This window comes from Oncorhynchus clarkii, unplaced genomic scaffold (genome assembly GCF_045791955.1).
Source record: "Oncorhynchus clarkii lewisi isolate Uvic-CL-2024 unplaced genomic scaffold, UVic_Ocla_1.0 unplaced_contig_601_pilon_pilon, whole genome shotgun sequence".
In the NCBI taxonomy this organism is placed as follows: Eukaryota; Metazoa; Chordata; class Actinopteri; order Salmoniformes; family Salmonidae; genus Oncorhynchus; species Oncorhynchus clarkii.
This window is the reverse complement of record NW_027258215.1, coordinates 1-10472: the sequence shown is the minus strand read 5'-3', so window position 1 is coordinate 10472 and position 10472 is coordinate 1. Positions and strand designations below refer to the sequence as shown.

The 10472-nt window shown below is 41.8% G+C and overlaps 1 protein-coding gene across 1 annotated transcript; it reads left to right on the top strand.

The window, feature by feature from the left end:
• Positions 1–1590: 1590 nt before the first annotated feature.
• Positions 1591–5702, top strand: LOC139396105 (myeloid-associated differentiation marker homolog). The gene is made up of 2 exons (XM_071143313.1): positions 1591–2207; positions 2436–5702. The coding sequence occupies exons 1-2, from the start codon at positions 1998–2000 to the stop codon at positions 3078–3080; spliced, it is 855 nt and encodes a 284-aa protein (XP_070999414.1). The 5' UTR covers positions 1591–1997; the 3' UTR covers positions 3081–5702.
• The last annotated feature ends 4770 nt before the right edge of the window (positions 5703–10472 follow it).

Genomic DNA, 10472 nt, shown 5'->3' with positions numbered 1-10472 from the left:
CATCTCGGTGAACTCATTTTTCATTATTGTGTATCCCTAGTGGCACCAGTGAATCCAAATGTAATACATTTTGTAAATGATTCCAAAAATCATTTAGAGTGTTACATTCAAAGTTGGTATGGTACACTCTGAACTGGGGCAGTAGTATGCATATAAGTAAGTAAGCATTTCACGGTAAGGTCTACACTTGTTGTATTCGGCGCATGTGACAAATAAAGTTTGATTTGATATCATATTATCTTTATCAACCAGAACACTATTCGATTTCCATTTTCAGTGGAAACAGAATAGTTCCTCTACAAATCCTTTGCCTACCACTCCTCCCCCTTCCCTCCATCTCTTTCTCTCCCTTTCTCAAGAACATGGATGAGGATATTAGTCAATAGCCATCAAGTGTCAAAAAAGAGCTTAAGTTAAGTTAGGAACATTAAACTGAACAAATGTGAGGTTACTTCGCAAGCCTGGGTTTCCCTGGTTGGGGATGTGCACTTGGACCAGAGCTGGGTGCAAATAGTATCAGAAATCTTTCAAATGCTGTAGTTGTGCTTGATTGAGCTTACCTGACACAATGGATCCAATAGAATAGTCCCAAAGGTGCGAACCCCACTGTCTTTCCAAGTAGACTCAATCAAATGCTCAAAGTATTTTAAAGATTTCAAATCTTACTTGAACCCAGGTTTGATATGGTCCCACTCCCAGGGATTGGGTCAGTATTGAAGTTTACCTTTGACAGAAACCAGAGTCCATCATGTGTGGCGTGGGCGAGCCAGATAAGACTGGGTCGTAAAACGTGCAATTAAGCCAAGAGAGGGCAGGATACACCATAGAAATAGAATGAACAGAACGGGCTTGGAACCTCTAAACTCATGGGTACACTCGCAAAGGCTGCCTGGTATTGTGATGCAATTATTTCCAAGGTAATTATTTCCAAGGTAATTATTTCCAAGGTAATTATTTCCAAGGTAATTATTTTCAAGAATGTTAATTGAAACGTTTTTTTATTTAACCTTTATTTAACTAGGCAAATCAGTTAAGAACAAATTCACAATGACGGCCTAGGAACAGTGGGTTAACTGCCTTGTTCAGGGGCAGAACGACAGATTTGTACCTTGACACCTCGGGGATTTGATCTACCAACCTTTCGGTTATAGGATTAGCATTGGAAACATGACCAGTGGTGGGGAAATCATGTTATAAAGTGGCTGTAGATAACTTTAAAAACGTTTAAATGAATAAAATGACAGTAAAACAGTTCATCTATTTGTTTGCTGAGTAATAGTCTGAAATTCACTTCCGTTGTATTTATTTTCCCCTTTGATGGTGAACTTTCTGTACTGCTACCATTCTCTCCCCAGTCATTTTCATTCAGGTGCTGGTGCAATGAATTTGTTTATTTTAGAATGCTTTTGCATTTAATTATTAAGCTATCCTAACCTCTGTTATCTTCAACCTAGCCTATGGGTACACTCGCAATGGCTGTAATCATTGACATGAATGAGGAGGCCCGTTCTATTCACTCTATTTCTATGGGCTACACACCATCATAAACACAGGAGGAGTTTGGCTCGACACAGGCATGCTCTGGTCTCCACAGCATGGGGAAGGAGACTTGGATAAGGCAGGAATGAGAGAAGGTCTTACCTCCCTTGGAATTGTAGTGCTTTACTGGAAGGTCCTTAGTCGGCAGGGGAATGCACAGAGAGACAAAGACGGTAGGAGAGTTAGGAGGAGTGGAGATGTCAATGTGACACAGTGGAGAATAGAAAGTGACACAGCAGAACATTACTGGGTGAGCTTCCATGAAGAGGAGAATGTAAGTCTTTAAGAGGCAACAGTAAATGAACACAGTTAATTGAATCAGTGATTCATTCAAATGTGAAATATGTGCATTTGGTAGAAGAAAGAGACAGGAAAAAGAGAAACTTTAGCCAAACAAAAAGTCAAGGATTGAACAGTCACCCAGAGTCCCTAGATAGGTCCTTCAACAGTATCTCATCATGGTGAACCTGGACCTGAGGTCTCTCACCCTGCCGGTGGGCATCATCCGTATGTTGGAGGTGGTCCTCACCTGTGTCTCCTTCAGTCTGGTGGCCTCGGCAGGCCATGTGCTCTCCACACACTGGGACTGGTGCATGTTCACCTGGTGCTTCTGCTGCTTCTTCTCCCTCTTCATCCTCATCATGGAGTTCACCCGCTTCAGCGCCAAGGTGGGGGATGTTTACTGTCTGGATTTGATGGAATAGATTGGTGGGAGGGGAATTTGTGGCTCACGTGTATCGTAGCTTATGTGTATCTGTCTCATATATTTCTAATGTCTATTTCTATTGTAAAGCAGTAGTAGCAGTTGCACGTTTTTCAGGAAAACATATTTTTCAGGAAAACTCTTGGCCCTAGACATAACCTTTCCTCACATCTCCCCTCCTCATCATCTCAAGGTGCCCATCTCCTGGGATGACTTCACCACGGCCTTCGCCGTGCTGGCCGCACTAATGTGTTTCACCTCCTCCATCATCTACCCCACCTTCTTCACCTGCCCCACCTGCTACCGCCAGATTGCCGCCACCGTCAGCTCCCTACTCTGTTTCGGAGTGTACGTCGGCGAGGTGGTGTTGGCCCGCCTCCGGCCCGGTGGTGAGATCAGTGGCTTCCTGTCCACTGTCCCGGGCCTCCTGAAGATCCTGGAGACTGTGCTGGCCTGTATTATCTTTACGTCGCTGGATCCGGCAAGGTTTCTGTTTCATCCGGGACTGCAGTGGTGCGTGGCGGTTTATTCCCTCTGCTTCATCTTCGCACTTGTCATCATCTTCCTCACCGTCGGTCAGCTGCTGTCGCTCTTCCCCTTCTCGTTTGACAAACTGCTCACGGTCTATAATATTCTGGCCACCATGATGTACATGACTGCCATGGTCATCTGGCCGCTGTATAGTTTCGAGAACAACCCCCGGCCCGTTCCGTGTTCCCCCTGTCCCTGGGACAATCTGGTTGTGGTGACGTTCATGACCGTGATCAACCTGGTGATCTATATTTTGGATACGATCTACTCGATAAAGGTGGTCTTCTTCACATTGGATGAGGAATAGGCCAGATTCTCAGGAACCTTGACTCCAACTTTTCCAGAACCGGTCAATGACTGACACACTATCATATTGCATGGAGAAAATACTGTTTACTGAATAAGAAACTCCAGCACGCTGGTAATCTTGATTCTCCACATATGGTTGAAAAGATCCATTTCATTTCTAGAGAATGAAGAGTTTATTTTCAAATCAATGACTGAGAGCTTGGAAGAAGAACATTTGCAGAACGTTGGCAGAACATTTGCTGATGTCTTTTGCCTCAGACATGTGGAAGATATTTAGTTATTCCTATAACACTGTAAATGAACTCTTATTGCAGATGAGGATTCTACAGGCAAGGACACACTGTTTATCACTTGTAGCTATTAAAGTGTGCAGTAGGAAGCTGAGTTAATGATTGATCGTATCGATTTCATAGAAATTAAAAATACAGAACTTTGGATCCTGATGCAAATACAATATGAATGTCTAATCTGGCAACATGGTATGTATAACCTAAAACCTAGTTCCTTTGGGCCAAAGGCACTAGCAGCAATATAGATTCTGCCAATTGCAAAGGATTTGTGATCTTATATTCATGTTGACCACTTCTTTCTTGGTTGTTAGACATGTTCTCTTGTTGTACTGCTAGTTGGCTCACTAACTGCCAGATAGTTGATTACCTGCTAAGCGCCATGTGGACTGCACACTATAAACAAATGGTTCTACAGTATATAGTGCCAAATAATAGTTATTTGGCTCATAATGATAGTGTATCCTATTTTGGTACTATATAGAACCCTTTTTTGAAGGTTCTATAAAGAACCATGTTCACAAGGTTATAAATTGAACTATTATGGTGTTATAAAGAAACCTTTCCTAAGGTTCTAAAAATAACTTTAAAAAAAGTTCTACATAGCACCAAAAAGGGTTCCGCTATCATTACAACCCTTTTTGGTGCTATAAAGAACCCTTTTTAATGGTTATTTATAGAGCCTTTATGGAGAATGGTTATATTAAATTAAGAACCTTTCTCAATCCCAAAGGTTCTACAAAGAACCCTTTGAAGAACCAGAGAGAGATATTTATTCTGGTTAGACATATACTGTTAAAATTCCATAGGTGTCGTTGAATCAGGTGTGATAGCTCTGGAACAGCTGGGGGGCTCTGAGGAGAGAATTGAGAACTGCTGGTTTAGGTATTTTTAAAAGACTGGAGTTGGAAGGGGACTCAACTCAAGAACTGATCTTTCATTATGATGTTGACCTTTTCTTAGAAGCCCATAGAATAGGGAGAGGTAATCAGAGAAAGTTTGTGTACAGGACAGGGGACCTTCTCCATTGAAGTGTACCGTCTTTCAGATGCAGACATAGGGTGCATTCAAAATGTTCAGTAGTGCACTATATAGGGAATAGGGTGCCATTTCGGAAGCATCCATAGACACTTCATTCTGTCTGCTTTTGAATGGGCTTGACGATTATATCCTCAAATTCATGAAAACACAGTCATGTAAGATATATACAAACTGATATTCGTGTTTGTGGATTAATTTACTTCTGCTAGATGCCTTTCATTAACCTCTATGGGATCGGTGACCCACCCTCAGGATGGTTGAGCTAACGTGCGCTAATGTGATTAGCATGACATTGTAAGTAACAAGAACATTTCCCAGGACATAGACTTATCTTATATGGGCTGAAAGCTTAAATTATTGTTAATCTAACTGCACTGTCCAATTTACAGTAGCTATTACAGTGAAATAATACCATGCTATTGTTTGAGTGCACAGTTATGTACTTGAAAATGTATCAATAAACCAGTTAGGCACATTTGGGCAGACTTGATACAACATTTTGAACAGTAATGCAATGGTTCATTTGATCAGTCTAAAACTTTGCACATGCACTGCTGCCGTCTAGTGGCCAAAATCTAAAGGGCGATTGGACTCCTAAGTTATATGATGGCCTTTCTCTTGCATTTCAAAGTTGATGGGACAAACAAATTTGAAAACTCATGTTTTTTCTTTGTATTATCTTTTACCAGATCTAATGTGTCATATTCTCCTAAATTAATTTCACATTTCCATAAACTTCAAAGTGTTTCCTTTCAAATATGCATATCCTTGCTTCAGGTCCTGAGCTACAGGCAGTTAGATTTGGGTATGTCATTTTAGGCAAAAATGTAAAACAATTTGCCTACAAAATACTTGCACAGCGTATAGCAATGATTGACAACCAAAATCTACGGCAACATGCTAACAATAGAGATGTGTGAATGATTAATGACCCACATGAACCTTTGTTCCCTCTCAGCTCACTGTATGATTGAACCAGAGAGTGTTGGACAAGGGCTGTGCAACTCAAACAAATGTTCAGATATATATAGATTGTGTAAAATGTATCATTAAGAAAAGGGAATCGTGTCCGTTCTTGTCAATGTCTATCCGCAACAGTCCTACTGGATCACGTCATTCGTTACACTCCCTGGTGTGATCATGTTAATCATTACCCAAAGGTTGTGTTGATGTGGGTTGCTAGGCTGTGTTGCCATTTGTAGTTTATGACTCAATAACAATAGACCTACGGATCAACGTAACCAACTTGAAAATAGCAGAAGTGATACTGTATTTTGCTCAATAAAAAGAAGTGACAGATTTCACAGTTGTAACTTCTGTCTGCTGAAGCGTGAGCTAAATAGTGGCTCAATCACATGACTGAGAATAAAAAAATCAGACTCTCATTGTACATCTGAAAAGTTTCATTAAGTTTGATGTATAAACCAGTCTTGAGCGAAGATAGATTTGGAATATATGCCATTAGAGAGACAAGGGCTTGTCCTTGCAGCATTGTCTATTGTCAAATAAAAAATGATTTGTCATATGCACAGGATTCAGTGAAATGTAAACAGTACAGTGAAATGCTTGCAAGCTCTTCTGTCAGCTATTGTTGTTCTTCTGAATCGACAAAGACTGAGTTTTTTCCTGTTGTTGCTGTGTTTGAGCCGCTACAGTTAGTTTACATGCAAAATGTTGGGGAAGTGAGGTTTTGTGGTTTGTGCATAATGTGACTGACCGGACTCTACCCTGGATAATTTCTACAGAAGGCTACTCCGAATGACAAAGAGCAGGTCCTAGGAAGTAAAAACTTAGCGAAACTATGAGGTACTTAAGTTGGGACTAAAGACTTATGATACACTTCATTTCTCATAACTATGGACACACTTTCAAGGTGCATACTTGGACATCAGATGTGCAAACAAAGTTGAAAGTTTTTCAAAGAAAATGTTCACAGAATCCTTCTGTCTGGCTATTTCTTTAGAAATGCGATCAAGTTCACAATACATGACAGTCAAACAACTGGGCCTGCAGCCAAGGACCAAGGGTCAGTGGCAGCCAATAAATGATGATATCATATATAATCAGACCTGCCTGCAGGCTATTTCAAGAGAGAAATTGAAACTAAATGTGGTGCCATATTTCCTCTGGCCTCTCTTTCTCTCCTCTTTGGTCTGTCCTTTCTCTCCTCTTTGTCTTTCCTTTCTCTCCTCTTTGGTCTGTCCTTTCTCTCCTCTTTGGTCTGTCCTTTCTCTCCTCTTTGGTCTGTCCTTTCTCTCCTCTTTGGTCTGTCCTTTCTCTCCTCTTTGGTCTGTCCTTTCTCTCCTCTTCGGTCTGTCCTTTCTCTCCTCTCCGGTCTGTCCTTTCTTTCTCTGTCCTTTCTCTCCTCTTTGGTCTGTCCTTTCTCTCCTCTTCGGTCTGTCCTTTCTCTCCTCTTCGGTCTGTCCTTTCTCTCCTCTTTGGTCTGTCCTTTCTCTCCTCTTCGGTCTGTTCTTTCTCTCCTCTTTGGTCTGTCCTTTCTCTCCTCTTTGGTTTGTCCTTTCTTTCCTCTTTGGTCTGTCCTTTCTCTCCTCTTCGGTCTGTCCTTTGTTTCCTCTTTGGTCTGTCCTTTCTCTCCTCCTCGGTCTGTCCTTTCTCTCCTCTTTGGTCTGTCCTTTCTCGCCTCTTTGGTCTATCCTTTCTCTCCTCTTCAGTCTGTCCTTTCTCTCCTCTTTGGTCTGTCCTTTCTTTCCTCTTTGGTCTGTCCTTTCTCTCCTCTTTGGTTCGTCCTTTCGCTCCTTTTTGGTCCTGAGCACACTTGTCAATGGAAACTTTGATTCATGTATACATTACACTGTGAACAGCAGCTCTGATATCTCCATGGGACCAGGTTGATGCGAATAAATCAGCTTTGTGTCCGGAATTCTCTTTGTCTGTCTGGGACGTTGGGTGTGGGGGAGGCAGGTGTGCAAAGAAAAAACCTAGTATCTCCAAAAAGTCCATTTTTTGCAGTTGTTTTCAGATCTAATACCATTGAGTCTTGGAAGTTGACACGATGTTTCGGATGTTTTTAATTGATCCTTGAGCCATAAAACATTTACAACATATGCATGGCAATGACTACTTTCAATTTATGTAAAATAATCCAAATTGACAAAAATGTAGATAGAAGGGTTTTCAGGGCAGCCCTTGGTGTGTAGGGATAGACTTATGCTGGGGCATTTTACATGGGTAAGGGAGTTGCCTGAACCTTTGGACACAAAGGAGGTCATAGGTTGAGAGAAAACTGACTGTCCCTTGCTGCCTGTGTGTTCTGAGCATAATCAAGGTTGGGGAGGAATGGATGTAATCTGTTACATATAATCCATATGCACATACAGTGTAGGAAAGTATTCACTTTTCCACAGTATTCACTTTTACAGCCTTATTCTAAAATTGATTCAATTGTTTCCCCCTCATCAATCTACACACAATACTCCATAATGACAAAGCAAAAACAGGTAAAATATTTTTTTTGCAACATTATATATGTATAAAAAAAACGTAAATATCACCGTTATCATAAGTATTCAGACCTTTTACTCAGTACTTTGTTAAAGCACCTTTGGCAGTGATTACAGCCTCAAGTCTTTTTGTGTATGACACTACAAGCTTGGCACACATGTATTTGGCAAGTTTCTCCCATTCTTCTCTGCAGATCCTCTTGGCTGTGTGGGTCATTGTCCTGTTGGAAGGTGAACCTTTGCCCCAGTCTGATGTCCTGAGCACTCTGGAGCAAGTTTTCATCAAGGATCTCTCTGTACTTTGCTCCGTTCATCTTTCCCTCGATCCTGACTATTTTCCCAGTCCCCACACCATGATGCTGCCACCACCATGCTTTACCGTAGGGATGGTGCCAGGTTTTCTCCAGGCGTGACGCTTGGTATTCAGGCCAAAGAGTTCAATCTTGGTTTCATCAGACCAGAGAATCTTGTTTCTCATCGTTTTAGAGTCCTTTAGGTGCCCTTTGGCAAACTTCAAGCAGGTTGACATTTGCCTTTTACTGAGGAGTGGCTTCCGTCTGGCCACTCTACCATTAAGGCCTGATTGGTGGAATGCTGCAGAGATGGTTCTCCTTCTGGAAGGTTCTCCCATCACCACAGAGGAACTCTGGAGCTCTGTCAGAGTAACCATCGGGTTCTTGGTCACCTCCCTGACCAAGGCCCTTCTCCCCCGATTGCTCAGTTTGGCCGGGCGACCAGCTCTAGGAAGAGTCTTGGTGGTTCCAAACTTCTTCCATTTAAGAACGATGGAGGCCACTGTCTTCTTGGGGACCTTCAATGCTGCATAAATGTTTTCATACCCTTCCCCAGATCCCGACACAATCCTGTATCGGAGCTCTACGAATAATTCCTTTGGCCTCACGGCTTGTGTTTTGCTCTGACATGCACAGTCAACTGTGGGACCTTATACAGACAGTGTGCCTTTCTAAATCATGTCCAATCAATTGAATTTACCACAGGTGTACTCCAATCAAGTTGTAGAAACCTCTCAAGAATGATCAATGGAAACAGGATGCACCTGAGCTCAATTTCAAGTCTCATAGCAAAGGGTCTGAATGATTATGTAAATAAGGTATTTCTAAAAACCTGTTTTCGTTTGTCATTATGGGTTATTGTGTGTAGATTGATGAGGAAATGTTTTTATTTCATCTATTTTAGAAAAAGGCTGTAATGTAACAAAATGTGGGAAAAGGGTCTTTCAGCATGACAATGATCCCAAACACACCGCCCGGGCAACGAAGGAGTGGCTTCGTAAGAAGCATTTCAAGGTCCTGGAGTGGCCTAGCCAGTCTCCAGATCTCAACCCCATAGAAAATCTTTGGATGGAGTTGAAAGTCCGTGTTGCCCAGCAACAGCCCCAAAACATCACTGCTCTAGAGGAGATCTGCATGGAGGAATGGGCCAAAATACCAGCAACAGTGTGTGAAAACCTTGTGAAGACTTACAGAAAACGTTTGACCTCTGTCATTGCCAACAAAGGGTATTTAACAAAGTATTGAGATAAACTTTTGTTATTGACCAAATACTTATTTTCCACCATAATTTGCAAATAAATTCTTTAAAAATCCTACAATGTGATTTTCTGGATTTTTTTCTTCTCATTTTGTCTGTCATAGTTGAAGTGTACCTATTATGAAAATTACAGGCCTCTCTCATCTTTTTAAGTGGGAGAACTTGCACAATTGGTGGCTGACTAAATACTTTTTTGCCCCACTGTATTACATGTAACAGATTACAGAAAAACTGTAACTGTAATCTGTCACGTTATCAGCTAAATTATTGTAATCAGATTACAAATACTTTTGAAAAACTAGAAGATTTCTTCTAGGATTACTTTAAAATTCAGAAACGATGTCTCTGAAAACATACATTATGACACCTTTCTGTTTTCTCGATGATACTCAAATCAGCATTGAAAAAAGGTGCAAAATTAAGTTTGGTTCTGCCTGAGCGAGTCTGACCACAAGTCAGAGACCACTATGATGACACACCAAATGCATTTTATAGATTGTGGGAAAAGAGCAGGAATAGGCTTTGTAGGCTACAGTCCAAGCTATGTCTTCCAATGGTGTGACTGTTGTCGTCATGTAAAGATTATACATCCAATTTGACTATAGCTCAGCTTTCAACACCATTGTGCCCACCATCACTATGCTAAGGACCCTGGGATTAAAAACCTCCCTCTGCAACTGGATCCTGGACTTCCTAATCAGCTGCCCCCAGGTGGTGAGGGTAGGCAACAAAACATCCGCCATGCTGATTCTCAACACTGGGCTGATCGTGGACTACAGGAAGGCCCGATCCACATCGATGGGGCTGTTGTGGAGCAGGTTGTGAGCTTCAAGTTCCTCGGTGTCCACAACACTAAGGAACTATCATGGTCCACACACTTCAACACAGTCGTGAAGAGGGCACGACCACGCCTCTTCCCCTCATAAGGCTGAAAAGATTCAGCATGGGCCCTCAGATCCTCAAAAAGTTATATAGCTGCGCCATTGACAGCATCTTGCCTGGCTGCATCACCACTTGGTATGGCAACTGCTTGGCATCCGACCGCAAGAC

Excerpts from the sequence above, each read along its gene's own strand:
- LOC139396105 (XM_071143313.1), top strand. The coding sequence starts at position 1,998 with ATGGTGAACCTGGACCTGAGGTCTCTCACCCTGCCGGTGGGCATCATC. Across the intron at positions 2,208-2,435 it reads TCACCCGCTTCAGCGCCAAG|GTGCCCATCTCCTGGGATGA; the intron begins GTGGGGGATGTT and ends CATCATCTCAAG.